The sequence below is a fragment of the Copadichromis virginalis genome, linkage group LG18 (assembly GCF_057382275.1).
Source record: "Copadichromis virginalis isolate Kocher_CV1m ecotype Utaka linkage group LG18, C_Virginalis_male_GT1.1, whole genome shotgun sequence".
Classification (NCBI taxonomy): domain Eukaryota; kingdom Metazoa; phylum Chordata; class Actinopteri; order Cichliformes; family Cichlidae; genus Copadichromis; species Copadichromis virginalis.
In genome coordinates, this window is record NC_140635.1 from 27,166,301 (window position 1) to 27,184,272 (window position 17,972).

Consider the following 17,972-nt stretch of genomic DNA (forward strand, 5'->3'; position numbering starts at 1 on the left):
TATATTTTATTTATCGGAGTTTATAACAATTACATCGAAGCCGCACTGTTTAGCCTGCTGAGATGAAAAACTCGTTAGACTCCCAGTGAGTTGCATAATCACGACAGATCGTGAATGGAGCACAGTTGAGGCTGTTCGAATCCCCCTGTGCCAGCGCCAGTGGTAAGATCACCGAAAACCCAAACAAACATCGATAGTCCTGCGATTAAAGCAGTTTATATTTGCAAAAAAGTGCAGTGTCACTGGTCTCTGCAGAGTGAGTGTATATTTGAATCAACATATATCTACGACTATCCTGTTTATTGGAAGGTATCGTAGGAAAGACTGTAAGTTAGCTCGCTAGCACTTAGCAAGCTAATGAATGTGTGCTGCCGCTGCTAAGGTAGCCATTTTGAAACTGTGTTGTTCCAACGAAGCAAGGTCTGTTTACCTCTATTGTATGTCCGTGACAACTGCTTAAATAGTCAGTTCTAGTTACCGCAGGCGTATTAAATCCGTGTTTACTGGACTAAACCCTCTAGCCTTGCTAATTCCTTTCAAATACCAACCAATTTTCTCGGGCTTCCCAACAGGCTAGATAGCGCTAGCTATTAGCTAACAATTCCTATGCTAACGTTAACCTGAGTTATCTCGGCAGAGTCAGCTAGCAGTGGAGTTAGGACAGATCTGACAGCGCTGTTGTGTGTGTGGTACTTGTTGGCCGCTTAGCGTCTTTAATTATTTCGATGAACTTTTAACTTCATAACATTCAGCTAGTCACTTAGTTGAAGTGTGTGTATGCTGTGTTAAGGTGGGTCTGCTGTTTGTGTGTTTGTGTACATGTGAGTTGAGCGCATTTAGGCGTTATGCAGGGTGTTTTCCAAAGGTAGAAGTGTTTTTGCCGCCGCCATTCATTGGAGTGTTGTTTCAGAGTGAAGGAAGTGTGTGCGCTGCACATTGTGCCTGTGGTAAATTCATTGATGTTGAACTGTTACGTAATAGTTCAGTGGGTGCACGCTATCAAGCCCGAATCAGTGAAACAAGGGTGCATATATATTGTGGGGTTTTTGTTGTTTGGGTTTTGAGCCATGCCTTCGTGCATGTACGAACATGGTGTTTGGGATTGTCACCTCAGTTTCGTGCCGTATTTACAGACACTATTGGGCCCATTAATATTCGCAGCAGTCTGCGCACAGGAAGATAGCGTGCATGTTATTTTTATACTGGTATAAATATTTCACTTAAAAAAAGCCGACACTGTTTTTAAAAGAGCCAGCTTTCAGCCTGAAAGGGATCTGAGATCACAGAGTCCTGATTGATTTTTTTTTCTCCTCTCTTGCATCTCTCAAGACGTCTTTGAGTGTCAGAAGCGTCCTTTTTTCTGGAGCTGATTTCTCTTGAATTGGAAGTTATTTGGGAGTTTATCAGTGAGGGCGGAATGTTTTTCATAGTGTGATAATGGCTGACACAAACTGAAGCTATTTGCAGTAATGCAGCTCTAGACATACAATATCGTTTACGTTTAGCTACTCTGTCTGGGAAGTTTATTAATTCAGGAGCCTTAGAAGAAAAACAATCTTATAGTTATTTTGGGCGTAGTACTTTGCAGCATTATTGACCTATTGCTCTGTGTTTTCTAATGATTTGATCACCCCAGTTTTACAGTTTAAAATTTTAGCATCTGAAATAATTAACTTCTACAGTGCACCGTTTAAAAAAAACAGTTTGAACACAAGCTGAACAAAAGTTCATAAAGTTATATGTACTGCTGGGTTCTTATATCAATCTGTATTGTTAGGTAATTTGGACCTATTATGTTTGTTTCCACATCCATACTTTTTATTCCTGGACTCTTCCAAAGATGCTTTGCATGATTCACAATCAAAATAAAACTTGTATGACTTACACTGAGCCTCGGTGAAACCCTCGGGTCATCCTTTGTGTGAAACTGCTCTCCCTTTTAATATCACCTTCCTTTAAACCGGCGTATCTCTGATTTTCTTCACCTTGCAAACAAAGGGTTTGAACAGCAGATGGATGAGGCTTTTGTCCTGACAGCCAGAAGAACTGTGTGGCTGTGTGCCTGAGATGGCCTTGTTATGGGTTTTAAACCCGTCTATGAAAGCAAGATCAGCCTGATCTCGTTATTTGAAATGTTTGCCAAGTTTAATATGAACATCTGTTATTGTAGCAATGAAAAGCATGCTAGGTCCACTTTGTGAAAGGTGTAGTTAATTTGGCAAGTAACTCTTAAGTATTTTGTGTGTTTTTGACCCCCAGAGCTTTAAGGCAAACCTCTTTTTTTCTTTCTTTTAAAATTTATTGCAGGTCCTGTGCAAATACCCGTGAACCATAAAGCAAGAAAATCTGAAATCTCCACTGAAACTTCCTGTGTGAGGGGGGAAAAGCACTTTCAAAAAGGAAAGGAAAGACCTACTTGACAATTTTTTTTGGATGTTGCGGCTTTTCAACTTTCACTTTTTTCTCCTGAGGAAAAAGAGTAGTTGATCACTTGAGGATTTCTTTTTGGACATGTTTGGCTGTTGCTAAAGCCATCTCAACTTTTGAATTTTGATTTTGCATATCTATGAAACTAGAGGTCCACACTGTTCCTGCTACAGTCAAAACCTGAAATAATTTGATGGGAGTAAAATATATAATGCTAGAAACAGCATTATGATGTACCATTCAACATCTTCACCGTTTCACTAACGAGAACTTATTATGTCGGCAATGTAACGTAGGGCTTCACTGGCTTCATTGTCATGTGACTTTGAACCTTTGAGTTATTTTCTCCAAACAAAGACAGTCTTTTCACCATTTTAATGAGGTGAGCAGTGGTTTGCAGTGACCTCCATTGCCAATAAAAGACTGTCTCTCAATTAATTTTTCTTTTCTGAATGTGTTTGAGTAGGTCTTAAAATGATTCGGTAAAAGGTGAGTCAACACAAAAAACATACTGGCACACAGTGTGGCAGGACAACACCTGTCTCTCTCCACGCACCTGGTGTCAAAGTGGAACTGCTTCAAAAACCGTTGTCCATGCTTCAGTGCAGACGACTTTCACAGACTGTTTCTTTATATTAATAATAACCTGGCTCTTCCTCCCATTTGGGACAAATCACTAGTCAATCAATTTGTTTTGCCAATCAGCATCAAGTCTAATCAGGTTTCAAGTCTTACCATGAGATTATGAGCAAATGGTTCAAATAAATTGAGGAATTCAATCTATCTGGAGAAAAAAGAAGAAAAAAAGTTGCTTGGACTTGAATCAGTTGAATTCATTGCACAAGACCGGCATTAGAACTGACTGGTTTCTGGTTCAAGACAGAAAATCTGTTCTGCATAGACTCCTATCTTTGGACTTCAAAAACTGCTTCCTGTTTGGCCAGTTCTCTGGATTGCCATTCCAGATCGTTCCTGCAGTTTTTTGACATATCTCCAAGTGCTTCACCCTGGACGAAGGGATCTGCCTCTGGGGAAAGGGGCTGCGCTGTCCTGGCGGAGGTGGAGAGGAGGTTGTTGGTGTGCTGCCTCCCATCTGTCAGTGCACACACTCTGATCAGTGCCAACAGGCCTGAGGAGGAACCGAGCCCAGCCGGACCGAGAGAGGAGGCAGAGGACTTCAGAGCCACAGACTCTGGGGTAATGTCAAAGTTTCACCCAGCCGATGAGGACAAACATGCATGAGCGTGATGTTAACTAGTGTAGTGTGTTTGTTTTATTTGAATTAATTATTTATTTGAATTAAAACATGCCAAGCACTTATATATTTAATATAATATCTATATTATTCTGCACAAGATGTTTACATCCATGTTTTCAGCTGAGAATAAGACTCCTTGGCTTCTCTTGTGGAAAAACTTTAAGCAGTTAACTTTAGATAACTGATGCTAGACAAAACACATGAAAGGGATGACATGCAATCAAAGAGAAATGGGATTTAATTCTACATCAGAGAGTCGTGTTTCTGTGCTTTCAGTTGCACACTGAATTTAAAAAAAAATCTTTTGGTAGATCCTGGCCATGAGGTTTGATGCCTCGATCCACTGACCGGAAACACTGGACCTAAATGGCGCAGCATGACTTTGTCCCTGCCTGGCTTAACTTCTCCACACCCCAGCCTGCCAAGGTAGGTGTACGTATCGGTGTGTGTTTGTACTTTATGCGCTCACAACAGAAAAGAAAGAGAGAGACGGAGATTCCAAGTGTATCTCTCACTGATGCTCAAACACCTTTAACAGTGTTTGTGCACCTGAGTATGAGAGTGCATGTGTGTGCACTCAGCAATGAAATGTGCTTAGGGACAGAAAGTGTAGTCAGAACATGGTTCAGTAGAGGGTCATCAAAACCTTTTCAACTTCAAGTAACCACTAAAGGTACCACATTAGGTTTTAAAGAGGACCTATTATCCTAACATTTCCCTCTATATATGTATAGAAATTTTCTTCAGCATGTTGTCTTTAATCCAACTTTAATCTGTCTTTAATCCAACTCTTCTTTTTTTTTTTTTTTTTCCTGATTGGCTGCCTCTTGCACACCTGAGTTCAGAACAATAGGTTTTTGGGGCTTCAGTGATCATAGCCAGAGCTGTGGCCCTAAGATGACTGTATTAAACGGGGACTCTGCTCTGTTGAAGATTCAGGCAGTTTTATTCAAAGTCCTCTCGAAGTCTGCCCGAAAGGTGCACGTGCAGTTGGTGCATTGTAGCGTAGTGTAGCAGTGGATGTCTGTGCCGAGCCTCACACTCACTGTCTGATGATAAAAATAAGTTCACTCAAAGCCAGTAGGACTGTTGCATACCTGTGGATGTGGAAATGATAAAACCATTATGACCACGAGGGGTGACTGCTGTCATTGACATCAATCCAGAGTCAGTCAGTAAAGAGTTAATAGAAAACTCCGAAACCTATGTTCTTGATTCACAGGTGTTGCTCCTACATTCACTGATCTCATTTTATTTTAAACTTTTGCCATGTTTGATGTTTAATGTCCTGGTGAGGAGTCAGATTCCTGGAGGGACTGGTTCTAGGTCTTCAGAATAGCAACACATGCTGCTTGAGTGAAATTTGTGATGACCAAATGTGTTTTGTTACCACTCTATTCTTCAGCCTGTCATTTTTTTATTTTTTTTTTTGTAGGCTGATTAAATTTTTACCCCTGAATTTTGCTGACTGGCATATAAGGCCACTTTAAATCCCTTTTCGGGTCAACATTGATGCCTAGTCAGCTGTCTAACAGTTATGTTAGATGTGTAAATAGAAGTAGCCCGTGTCATATCTCACATTAAGTAATATGTGATGTGGTCTCTCGGTGTCTTCACAGCACAAGTAAGAGCCTCTTCTACGCAATTAATATTTTCCTGTATCAGGGCAGTAACGGTGATAACAGTATCAGCGTCATGGACATGCAAAACCATTGAATTAAAGAGGTGGTCTGAGATATGAATACTGACTGTTGAACCAAGTGATGTTATCCATTCGGCAGTAGGTGGTGGCCAACAAGAAAACAATGCTGACTGAATAACATTTATAAGCTGGTTAATTCCCAAGTCTAAAAACCAAGCAGCATCTTCAGCATGTAGTTTACATGTTTGAGCGGTTTATTGGAGCTTAGTGTAATCAGTTGCCAAGCTCATTGGTCTCTGTGAAATCGAGATACTAGACAGTTATTATCCACCTTGCACACAACTTCACCTCGGTGTCATTTATGTCAAGGGATTAGCCAGCATACGCCAGACAGGCTGAAGCTACATTTTCTTAGCTTCTTTTTGTGTGTGTCTGAGTTGAGAAGTCCTCCATGAAGCTTGAAGAACACAATCTGATTTGATCTTTGAACCTCAGCCGATGACTAGGATATGATTCATATCAAGAGGAGCGCTTTTAGGCAGTATTATTAAACCTTCAGGATTTACCACCAAGAGCTGGGTGTGCAGTGTTTGCTTGGATTTTTTTAGGTTTTCTCATTTGCACATTTCTTATGACAAAGTTTTATACGATTCTATGTAGTTTCATTTTTGTCTTTTTTTTTTTCTCCACTTTCGCTCCTCAAGAATAGATTGACTCATAGTTAGAGGGAGAAGGAGAGAAAAAAAAAGTACAGATGGGAATTAAGCTAATCTAAGTCTCTTCGCCAGGACAAAAATAAAGTAGGAAAATGTAGTGAAAAATTCTCTAATTTCAGTTACAGTTATGCAGTGGCCTGTTACGTTATTGTCCACTTTCTCTGGGCATTGTTACGTATTAGCTTTGATTAACACTGTTCTCTTTCTCTCCTCCTCCAGTCCCCTGCTGCCAACCTTGAGAAACAAGGTGATCTCCCACCCCACAAAGATGCCAGAACTGCCGTGAGCCGCCGCCGCCACAACTCTTCTGATGGTTTTTTCAACAATGGCTCCCTGCGTCCTCCGACAGGTAACAGTTCAACCTGTTGTTATTATCTGGGGGCTTTACTGCATGAGGGGAAGTGTGAATGGAGCCTACTATTCATTTTTGTATTTAAACTTCTCAGTAAGAATAAAAAGGTTGCAGAGAGGTGGTTTAAAGCCTTTCATATCATGCAGCACATTTTAACCTGAGTACTCTCTGCTGTGTTCCTCCTCTGCTTTCCCTCTGACTTTATGCAAATGTACTGGGACGTATGCTTCTCCCATTTCTGCACACATCAGATTCCAGGCTGATCTGGTCCTCTGCAGTTTGTTATACAATACAAACGCTTAAAAAATGAACAGTATAACAACAGGATATTGTACTGTACAGATATGATGTATTTTCTTTCAGGAATGGCTTTGAAGAGAGAAAAATGCATGACATAGTCATACCTTTTTCAGATATCACACTGTTCCAATTAAATGCATTGCCACACTGTATAAACAGCTCACTGACAATCTTGTGTAGCTGTAGCTAAAACACAACCTCTGGGTCTTTACACACTGTGTTACTGTTGTAGTTTTTTGTTAATAAGTTACAGTACATGTTAATCTCAGGAGTGTCAAACATGAAGCCTGGGGGCCAGTACTGGCTCATTAAAAGGTATAGTCTTGCCCAGTGGCCAAGTGTTTGCAGTAAAGCCATGACTCAAATTCTACAAAAAATGCTTTTTTTCTTCTTCTTTTTTTTTCTTCTTTTTTTTAAATGGGTGGAAATTTAAATTATTTTTAGATCTGGACAATTATGTATGATTTAATTTTTAGTTACAAATATTCTAGATTTGAAAGTTTTGTGCCTTTCTGTTGTGATCTGTAAATATTAATTTACAACATAACAATAGTAGACTGAAGGAATTCTATGAATGTGGAAAACTTGGCTAGGCTGTTTATCATTGGGGTTTTTTAACTGGTCAGTCATTAAATGAAAACAATGATCTAATGAGCAGTAATGACTTCTGTTGTCTGACAGTTTTAGGTGAATTGGGTCTTGGTTGAATCCCTCTGATTTAGACATCTAGTCAGGTGAAAGCTGAATGAAGCCATGTTGGACATTCCCTTAAGAAAAAAAAAAATCGGCTAGCTGTGAATGAAGAGTGAGTAGGACAGTATAAGACAACCAATAAGGAAATGGGGGAGATATCAGTCAAGTGCACTTTGTACCTGTCAGCACAGCCTGCAGAAGAAGTCTAATCAGACTTCTTAAGCTGACACACCCATGTAGGAGGAGTGGAGGTGTCTGTCAAGGCTTTAAAATCATCCTTAGATTTAAGTCAGCTGCCACCTACATTGTTTTTTTTTTTGGGGGGGGGGGTTGTATTCAAAACTGCTAAGGTGCGATTATAAAGATAGTGACGTTGACTACTTTATGTTCTCAGTGATCGACAGTTAGGGTTTTATGGAGACTCAAAGAAAGATGAATTAGATTCTTTTGTTCCAGTTTTTAAGATCTAGAGTTGGAGTCTTGCATTTTGTGTAGCTGAAGATCTAAGCAGGAAATAAACTTCTGATGTAAGAGCATCCAGTTTGGGTCTCCATCTTGGATAATGATATGATGTGCTTGGATTATAGTGTTGAAGGCAGTGGTGTCATAACAGTGCTGTAAATGGGTGGTGCTGGTGCCGTATCGTCCTTCGCACGCACGCACGCACACACCTCTCTGCTTTCTCTGTAGAATATGGCTGTTATTTGGTGTCCTCCACCCTGCAAATCTGTTTTTGTACAGTCCCCTCTTACTGCTGTCATCCAGTCGTTTGTGTGAACTAAGAATAAATGTGGTGTGATGCCAGTTTTATAATGATGGTTCACCTTCTCTGTGAATCTCAGTGATGGTGTGGAGTCTCACATTCCTATTCAGCTGTTTCATCTCAGTTTTCTGTGATGTTGTTTTCCTGGGTGAATCATTTCTTCACCCAGGAAAAAGTTTCTGCGTTTCTTCTTTGCCGTCCCTCCATTCTCTGCTTATACCAAATACATGCACACAGTGTGAGTCATCAGAGGTTATTACTGTCACAGAGAAATAGTGTTAAAGATTCAAGGCATTCAGATGTTATTTGTGAAGGTTGTGAGGAAACCCTTGCTGTCAAAGTCACATTTCATTGGTATTGCTTGTCAGACAGTCATTATTTCCACTGTATGTGTCTCTCTCTGGAGGTGATGGATGGCAGCAGCCCTCTCTGCTTCTGAGACATGACTCAGTGGACTCGGGGGTGGCTAAAGGAGGGCACGGTGGGCTGGCAGGGGCCTCATGTTGGAAGGAAACCCCCAGCTGGCATGGAGCTCCGCGGGGTTCCCAGGACAGCCACCACCACCAGGGACGCCACCCCAAACGGGGAGGAGGCGACAGGGACAGGCAGGGGGGGCACCGGCAGCGCAATGGTAACTTCCATCCCCGCAAGGGCACCTCGTACCCGGACAAATTCCCCAACGAGGAACGCAAGGACAGCAAGGACGACAAGCTGAAGTTTGTGGAGGAGGACTTTGTGAGTAGTTGACCTCCGTTTTTCCTGTTACATTACAGTGCGATAACTACTGGAACCATTTTCTCCTTTTCAATATTTGCCTTGTAATAGAAGCAGAAGAGGATTTATGAGTGTTATGCCTCATAGTCTGTACTCAGATTATTGCCTTTAAACATAAGTTGTAATTACAAAATTTGAAAGATTACATATTTAATGTAGGCACCTGTTTATTTTTATTTTTAGCCTTCGCTCAACCCTGAAACAACTGGAAAGCCTGGGGCTCAGACACGAGCAGTCGCTCCCCACGCTGGAGTATGGGGTAAGCTTTTCGCCCTGACTCAATTTCTGTGCTCAAAAAGACAAAAGATTTTTTCCCTTGCACCATCATCTCTAAGATTTAATTTGATTGTCTTGATTATGTTCCAGAAAATCCACCGAGTGGCAAACAGATGGTGTCCAAAATGCTGGTTATCAAAAAAATTTCCAAGGAGGATCCCAGCACAGCCTTCTCTGCAGGGTTTGCCACTGCTGGTGCCCTGCCAACCAACGGCAGCAAAGCTCCCATCACAGGCTCCAGCGTCTACAAGAACCTGGTCCCAAAGCCGGCTGTGGCCCCTACCAAAGTATGACTGTCGAGATGTTTTGAGTTAATTAACGGCTTGCTTGATTCAATTTCCGAGAGAAGAATTGCTTATCAAGCAAATGTGCATAATAGAGATAACACCGGTGCACTGGCCAGCGTGCATGGTAGCCTGCAGTAAAAGAGTTTTTAAACACTCTCATGTCTTCTTTTCCAGAGCACCCAGTGGAAATCCAGTGGTAGAGAGATCACAAAGTCTGGTCTTCACATGCCAGGCCGAGATTCAGTCTTCACCAGCCCCGTCTCTGCAGCCAAACCCAGCACCCCAGTCAGTGCACCACAGCACAATACTACAAAAGAGGTGAGAAGAAGGATGAAGCAACCCCAATAAAAAGCAAGCAGTTTTGTGAAGGTCTTGCTTTGCCATTACTACAGATGTGTCATTGTTGCCATGCTTTGAAATCAGTTGAACAGATAGTTTAGATCTCTTGCACTGATGTCTCAGGTAACAAAAAGAATAATAGTAACTTTTATTTCTCCTTTTCTGTCACTTCATGACTATTTGCGGCTCACACCTGCAGCACCCTTCAAGCACGACTCCTCCCATAGATATTGCTCCGTCACGGCTGAAGTTGATGCGTCGCGGTCCAGACCGTAAGAGCGAGTTCCTGAGAGCTCTGAAGGACGAAGGCACTGGAGAGCTGACAACAAGCAGCAGCCCAGGAACATCAGGAGAGGTAGGCAGCAGTTTGGATATTTAGTTTTTTTCCCCCCCAAAGTATTAAAAGGGACCCATTAAGCTAAACACAGGGCCAGAGCAAAATTCATCACACTGCTTCTTCTTTTTACGTGTCTTCTGTGCTTGTGTCAAGCTGCATGAAATTCCGTATATGGTCATGGTTCCTTATACGAGGAAGTGTGCCTCACAGCTCGTGGGTTGTTTATAGAAGCCAGGCAATGGGCAGCCAATCACATGAAGGGATTATTAGGGAAGGGGACCTGCACAGGTCCTAACTGTAGATCATTTAAAACCTCAATCAAAATGTAGAGCTAGAGACTAGCATAATAGATACACTTTAAGAGAATGTGCTGCTGAATGTGGAACACGATCATGGCCTCTGCATTCTCTGCACATAGAAGTCATGTGTGAAATGTAATGTTATGGTGCTGGATAAGAGCTTTTTGTCAGCACATAAAGGACAGCTGGGGCTAAACTTGAAAATAATTATTGCAGGGTGAAAGCAGCACCCCAGAGCCCAAAGCCTACAGCGAGGAAGGCTGTCATGAGAATGGTCTGTCTTACTCTCTGAGTGACTCAGACACCGAACACCTGTCCAGCTCCCTGGAGGCAGAGCACAGGTAGGACACTGCTAACAGCCTTATATATACACACAGGCCAAAACACACAGACAGCTAAGCAGAAAATTACTATGCTTATCTAGGTTGCTGAAGGCCATGGGCTGGCAGGAGTACCCAGAAAATGATGACAACTTCCTGCCTCTGACAGAGGACGAGCTGAGAGAGTTCCAGACTAAAACTGAACAGGTGAGCTCTCAGAGGAAACGCTGACTCTGCTTACGTCTAGCTCAACTCAGTCTGTCTCACACATTAAACGACGTGATTGTGTTTTGACCAGCTGAAGAGGAACGGCATTCAAAGGAATGGGGTTCTCCCGAGGACACGGGGTGTGACCCTCCACTTCACCCCCTGGAGGAGTGTGGCGGAGGCACACGTCGAGGAGGGCTCCGAGTCCGAAACCAGTAGCAGCAGCCAGACCTCTGATGACGACGACTGCATCAAATCCTAACGTGGCTTTATGGAACAAAAAGAAGAAGAAGAAAAAATACCAACAACACATCAACAGCCAACACCACATCCCAGCAAGCAATTCCCCTTTTCCTCTGTCATCTTTGTTTTTTAGAGCACCATTCTGAAGATCTTTCTTTTTTGATTTTGTTTTTGTTGTTCTTGCACAAGGGAAAAACCAATCATATCCCAGTGAAGGGGGAGATTCCTGCTCTGCCAGACGTCGTTTTCCCTGCGTTTCCTCCTTCACTGCAGTCCCTGCCCTCTTTTGACCGATTTTCCACACACACACACCCACAAACCCTCCGTCTCCTCCCCTTCCTTTTTCTTCCTCGCTTTGTGGAACTGAAGTGTTCATCAAGAAAAGAAGGGCAATGAATGCACACTTGATTCTGCTTTAAACAGACTAACTCATTTCATTGATGATGCTGATGACACATTATTAATGATATTAATAAAAATTGGTTCCTGACAAGCTGATATGTTTCAATATGAATCTGGCTACTGTGGTGTTTTTAAGTCCACACATCATGTGACTATTTGTAGATGGAGTCCAAATGATGCCAGTATTTCCTGTAGGACGATTTTTGTTTCTTGAAGGACAGAGTAGCAGAAAAACAGCTGTAGATCAGTAAATGCAACACTGAAACATTTTTGTTATAGAAAAGTTCCAGTTTCCCACATATGTAATGCTTTGAGAGGCTGTGCTTTAATTTTGGGATGAAATGTGTAAGCAGACTTGTTTTTGTGACCCACATTGTGAGCAGCAGGTCTGTGGCTACATCTGAAACAAAAACATTAATAACCTTGCAGCAGATGTAAATTCAGTGTGAGAGGGAGCGAGATTCCTGCACGTCCTGTGGGCTGGGCTTAAGTTCATGTCGGGAGATTCACAGACTTGTGGCTGAGATCCGGTGAGTCGTGGAAAAAAAAGTTGTTCTCACAGGAAGTAAGAAGTGGTGGGATAATGCAGTATTTAAATTTAAAGTATTGTGTTTTTTCAGCCCACATAGATGGGATTAGAATAGAGAGCGGGGGAAGCTGCAGGAGGAGGGATGTTTATTTTTCTAGATTTCTCTCTTCTGCAGCTTTAATCATCATGATTTCCAAAACGTTGCTGATAATATGCTGAGATTTTGTTGGCCTTCAGAACTAATGTATAGCTTTGACATGTCTACATGTCTTTGACACTTCAGTTTGAGCTTTTATTTTCTTCAGTGCTTTGTTTTTTTTAGCAGGGAAAGCACCACGGTTATATAACACTGAGAATGGCTTCATATTTTCATTCACATTTCAGTGTCCCAGTGAGCCAGCGTGCACGATAAAGGGCCCAGGCATTTTAATTAGCCATAGTGATTATTGCTATTACTATAATTAGCTGCATGTGTACCTCTTCTTCTCTGGCAAATGAAGATGTCTTCTCCTATATGTCTGTCTTCCCGTTATTGTTTACCTCACAGGGGGAAGAGCTAGAAAAGACTGCTATACATTGCTGTTCAATGAAACAACCAAGTGTGACCAGTCGTGTGGTTTATACAAATCATTACAAACCATCTAATCAGCTGCATCAAGTCAGAACATCTTCATACACTATTCTCAATGAGCTTTTAACTCTCATTGAACATGATCTACAGTCATGTCCTTAAGACATAAGATAATGCAACAAAAACATGACAATGCTCATCAAGATCAGGTGTTGCTGTCAAGAAGCCATTTTTGAGGGAAACAAAAGGATGAGGTATGCCAAATTTTACAAATATATAAGAACTGGATTAAAAGTCAGTGGCAACAATTTTATGGAGTGATGAATTTAATTTTGAACATTTTCATTCAAATTATCAGTTTGTATAGGAGACCAGGAGGGAGGTAAGGCAGTGGGTGTCTACAGCCGTCTGTAAAACAGTGGAGGGTGTGTCATGGTTTGGGGCTGCATTTCAGCCAGGGACGTCAGGAGTCTTGTCAAAAATTTATGACTGCAGAAATTTTGAGCCACCCTACGTAGAACTAAGCCAGGAGAAGTATTGGAAGCTGTAAAGCATAAATAGCATCAGAAGTTTTTAGTAATTAAAAACACCAGTGATATTAATCAGGTTGGTACAGAGCCTTTGTTTATCTAAGCGCAGGCTTTCAGTTACTGCACAGCTAAATTTTCCTGTTCGTGTATTCAGCTATCAGCTCTAAGGCCCAGGTTCTTGCATTCTCTTGATTAAACTGCACTTTTGCTCTCACATGGCACACTGAATCCTCTCTTCAGACCACATGGTTAAATACAGTAAGTCAGACTGAAGAATGCTGTAGAACCAGTATGACTAAAGGAGCCACTTATGTGGTGAGTACAAACATTTATGGACAGTTCATCAACTGCCAGAAAACAAAACATTTTCATGGCTCCAGTAATGAAGGTTTAACACAGGTTTATACAACCATCTTTATTGAATTTTACAGTATAATGTCAAACAAACAAACAAACGTGTATTTACAACAGCAAACGTGTAAGAGACAGTTAAGAGCTTGTTATGCTGGTGAATCTCTTCTTGAACGGAGACAAAGTGCAGCTTCACTTACTGAAACAGAGGATGACGGGATTTCAGACAAGTTCGAGGTTGTAAGTAGTAAACGGCACAGCAGACAGAAATGACACCTCACCTTTCGACTTCCATATCATTGGCGTGTTCACCTGCATCTCCATTAGTGAGAAGCGTTTCGCCTGGCTGACTGTTGTCCTGCTTCACCTTCTTCACATCCTTCTTCACATCCTCCTTCACCGGACTCTCCTCTGGTTTCCTCTGCAATACACAGCAGTAAAATGAGGCTCACCATTATAGCTACACCACATCAATGCAAGTTAAAAAAAACCTCACCTTCTTTCTGACCAGGTGGGAGATGTCAGAGACTGCAGCTGTGGAGGTGTTGCCATTGGAAGTGGATGTGCTTTTAATCTGTTTGGAAGTTAAATATCACACTTCTTTTACAATCCTGTTGGGCTTAAGTTTGTTTCACAAAGTGTGCCATGAAAACTTGTAACTGACCTCTGAAGTGGAAGAAGAGTCTCTGTTCTTTACAGTGGAACCATCACAGGCAGAGGAAGTGGAGCCTCCATCCTGAAACAGATTGCACATGCAGCTCAAAGAGAAGCCAAATGCCAAAATGATGGCGGCTATGCTGTGATCATCTCACGAAAGCCTGCTGTTCACCGGACCTTACAGAGGGAGGTGTGACTAATGATGGATCGAGTTGCCAAATATTTTTCACCAAGTGGTTTACTTGTAGCAACAGAACACAAATAGAAACACTGAACTTCACATGTCACTGAAGCACCAGCATGGAGCATGTATTTTATGAATCCCATTTAACAACTAAAACCAAAACAATTCAGGCATCATGCTTGGTGGATAGCACCACTTTAACCAGTGTGCTCTGATGACCGTCCTCCAGCTAAATCAAACTCCATGCCAAACTCACCAGTGCATCCTTCACAGCCGCGCTCGCTGTCTTCAGGCTTTCAGTGGCGTCCTCCACCTTCTCCTGGATCTCTGGCAGCAGAGCTTTGAGCTCCTCCAGCTCCTTCCTCTCCTCTGGCAGAGCCTCTGGACCTTCGGCTTTGTCAAGCATCTCCTGCAGCTTGTCTGGAATTGTATTAATTATTGCATTGATGATTCTCTGGAAGCTAATTTCACTCCAAGAGCTGATGCTTACCAAGCCTGTTCTTTATGATAGAGATGGAGCTCTTCAGAGACTCGATGGCCTCGCTGTACTGCGTGTTCAGGCTATAGGTCACACCGAGCTGGTAGCGAGTCTCTGCCAGCAGGCGGCTGTCTGAGTCCAGGTGCTTCACCTGCAGCTTCAGGCACTCCTGGAAATCCTCCAGTGCTTGTGGATAGTTCCCTGAAAAAGAGAAGCAGCAAATCAACACCTGACATGTATTAAAAAAAAAAAAAACAAACAAAACAAACTCTGCATTCTCAGAGTTTCATCCACTGTTCAGGGTCAGCAGGCATGGACACGGCAATGAACTGAGAACAGTACAGACTTCATCAGCTAAAGATCTTTAAGTGGTGATGCGACCGAAAAAAACCTGTTCTGTAACTACCGGGTGTGGATGTGAGCATCCACTCAGAAAACTAGCATTTCAAAAAGTTGAAGCTTAGACATTTTATGGTTCAACTAATTTAGGCTGCCCCCAAGTGGGCAAACAGCACAATGGCAACTTTTTAGCTGTGTTGCAACCAAGTGTTAGGTACACAAATCCGAACTAAAGAAATCTCAAGCTGCTCACAGACTTTTAGTCCTGACAGAAACTGAGCACCGCTGCAAACACTGAGCCATCAACACAGCCTCAAGCTCATTGCATCAAAGAGAAAACAATGATTATGTGCAAAGCTGCACATTTGTTCAGACCTGATTCTGCAGAAACTTCACCCAGTTTCAAATGAGCCTGGGCTGCCATTAGCTGAGCCTCCTTCGTCTCTTTCCTTTTATAAGAACAAAGAGGAAAAGGTTACAAGCTTGAAATGCAGGTGCAAAATGATAAGATAAAAATCATGGCTCTGAAGTGTTTCCTTTACCTTTTGTAGATGACTTTGGCCACTTCTAACATCTCCCAGGCCAGCTGCAGGTTACCCACCTCCTCATCGTCACTGTCCTAAAAGAGGAACAGACAGAAAACATGAAATTCAAAATTCACACAGTCAGCTGAGTCCTTTTTTAACATGCGAGCTGTTTGTTCAATACCTTCTCCCCAGTGGCATCTCCTTCACCCTGCTCCTCTGCATCACCTTCCATTTCTACATCGTCGCCACCTTCCTCCTCATCTTCCTCGCCATCTACAAGCAAATGTCATGAGTTTAGATACACTGCTCTGCATGCTTCAGCAGCTAACACTGCCATTACCAAGCCAGGATCAGGACAGGAGGAGCAAAGGTCACCTGCTTCCTCCTCAGCAGCTGCTTCTTCCTCTTCAGCAGCAGAGTCCATCTTCTCAGCTGGCTCCTCTTCTTTAGCAGCAGTCTTCTCCTTCTTAGCAGCGGCAGAGTCCCCCTCCTCCTCCTTAGCAGCAGGTTCAGAGTCGTCCTTTGCATCCACTTCCTCCCCACTCTTTTCCTTCTTATCTTTACTTTCAGATTTGCTTTCATCATTCTTATTGTCCTTTTCAGCCTCCCCCTCTACCTTTTCTGTGTTTTCCTTTTTGTCACCAGCCTCGGCTCCTTCAGTCTTCTCCTGTGGATCCTCACTCTGCTTCCCTTCAACCTTCTCCCCGTCTTCAGTTTTCTTCTCCGCCATGGCGTCGTACACCTGCACCCTCAGCTCGTCTCTGGTCTTTTCTGTTGACAGCAGAACAGTTGGGAATGATGTGTGCACATTTAGATTAACTGTAACGAGCCAAATATCACATTATTCCCTTACCGTCTACATTGTCTGTGCTCTCAACATTGGAGTCTTTGGGTTTCTCTTCTTCCTCCTCCGGCACTCCCTCTAGAGCATTACCCAAGACAGAGTTCTCCATCCTACAACAAGTCTGGCAGTCAGAGCGGCCCCTCCATCCTCACCTTAAAGAGCTGGACTTTCTCATGTTTAAACCTGATTAACCTACCGTGCCAAATCCAGGAGAGCTTTGCCATACCAGAAGAAAGCCTCGCCACATTCGTCCGCTGTGTCTCCAAACTCTTTAGCCCTATAACAAGAATTTACCATTTATTTTAGAGTGAAAAGCAGGCATCCATTACTGCTCACGTGCTGCTTCAGAACAAATTAGAAAGATTCCTGGAGTTAAAAAACTAGGCGTATAAAAAGGATTAGCGAGTAATTATTCCAACTAGGTTTAAGCTTAAACAATAAAACAGAACCTAATGGAAATGAAATATATAAATTAAGAAAAACACTAAGCTAAACTAATGTCACCGCTTTCTGCTCACATGCAAAGAACAGCTGCAGGCAGTTTGTGATTTGCATAAACACGTTCATTTTCAAACACCAGAGGGGAGAAAAAAAAAAGCTGCCGTTTTGCATTTGCACCAATCTGCACACCTGCTCAGAATCAGCCTGCACGAGGCACTGTCACCTATAAACTCTTCAATCATGTAAACAGTGAAACACACGGTTTAGTTTTAAGAAGCCCAAGTGAGCGTTTTAAAAGTAACCACGAGGGCCACTTTATGGGACCATTTCACGTTCAACCTCACTGAAACTCCAGCGTGACTTGAGGGTAACTCACAGCATGCCGCTGGCCTCCTGCAGGGTGCTCACAGCCTCCACTACCTTCCCCATCACCAAGTGCTTCTTGCCGGTACCAATCAGCTTGTTGGCCTCCTCCATGTTTACCACACCTGACGGAGAGAAACAATCGGTCAGCTCAGCTCCCTGCCTGGACTCTCAGCTCAGGTCAAACTGTACCTCGGCCTTTGGTACCAGTTTGTATCGTTTAAGTTTAAATAGCAGAGATGCCACTACACACCTTTGACGGGAAAGAACAGTTTAAAAAGAAAAAAGACCCCCGGCGGCGCGCGCGTCCCAGCTCGTGTCTCGTGCCGCTCAGACTGACTGTGTTCCGTTGTTTCAAATTGGCGCGAAATACCCCTGCTCCTTCCGGTCGCTTTCCTTATTTGTAGACCCGCGCGGGAGAATTCTTAAAGGTACAAAGTACTAACAAGAGGACTGCAAGTACCGCTGCTACAGTTACACGCATTACTACCTCAAGTACTTCTGCTGCTATTGTTATACTGCT

At 42.7% G+C, this 17,972-nt stretch overlaps 2 protein-coding genes across 5 annotated transcripts; one reads left to right on the forward strand and one right to left on the reverse strand.

The window, feature by feature from the left end:
- The first annotated feature begins 105 nt into the window (after positions 1–105).
- On the forward strand, positions 106–11,747 carry gpbp1l1 (GC-rich promoter binding protein 1-like 1). 4 transcript variants are annotated; one of them, XM_085438990.1, is made up of 12 exons: positions 106–162; positions 2,308–3,624; positions 3,997–4,111; positions 6,263–6,392; positions 8,558–8,886; positions 9,109–9,184; positions 9,292–9,488; positions 9,663–9,806; positions 10,027–10,182; positions 10,680–10,804; positions 10,888–10,990; positions 11,082–11,747. In XM_085438990.1, the coding sequence occupies exons 3-12, from the start codon at positions 4,052–4,054 to the stop codon at positions 11,250–11,252; spliced, it is 1,491 nt and encodes a 496-aa protein (XP_085295116.1). In that variant the 5' UTR covers positions 106–162; positions 2,308–3,624; positions 3,997–4,051; the 3' UTR covers positions 11,253–11,747. The 4 variants fall into 4 exon arrangements, with proteins under 4 accessions (XP_085295116.1, XP_085295117.1, XP_085295118.1 ...); XM_085438991.1 differs by lacking the exon at positions 106–162 and adding an exon at positions 169–256; XM_085438992.1 differs by lacking the exon at positions 106–162 and adding an exon at positions 264–326.
- Positions 11,748–13,654: 1,907 nt separating this feature from the next.
- Positions 13,655–17,820, reverse strand: LOC146688110 (nuclear autoantigenic sperm protein-like). Its single transcript, XM_085439691.1, has 14 exons — positions 17,703–17,820; positions 17,463–17,574; positions 16,842–16,922; positions 16,655–16,755; positions 16,177–16,572; positions 15,983–16,074; positions 15,817–15,893; positions 15,650–15,723; positions 14,948–15,136; positions 14,714–14,877; positions 14,281–14,352; positions 14,113–14,190; positions 13,898–14,037; positions 13,655–13,815 (listed from the first exon to the last, which is right to left on the reverse strand). The coding sequence occupies exons 2-14, from the start codon at positions 17,561–17,563 to the stop codon at positions 13,809–13,811; spliced, it is 1,572 nt and encodes a 523-aa protein (XP_085295817.1). The 5' UTR covers positions 17,564–17,574; positions 17,703–17,820; the 3' UTR covers positions 13,655–13,808.
- Positions 17,821–17,972: the final 152 nt, after the last annotated feature.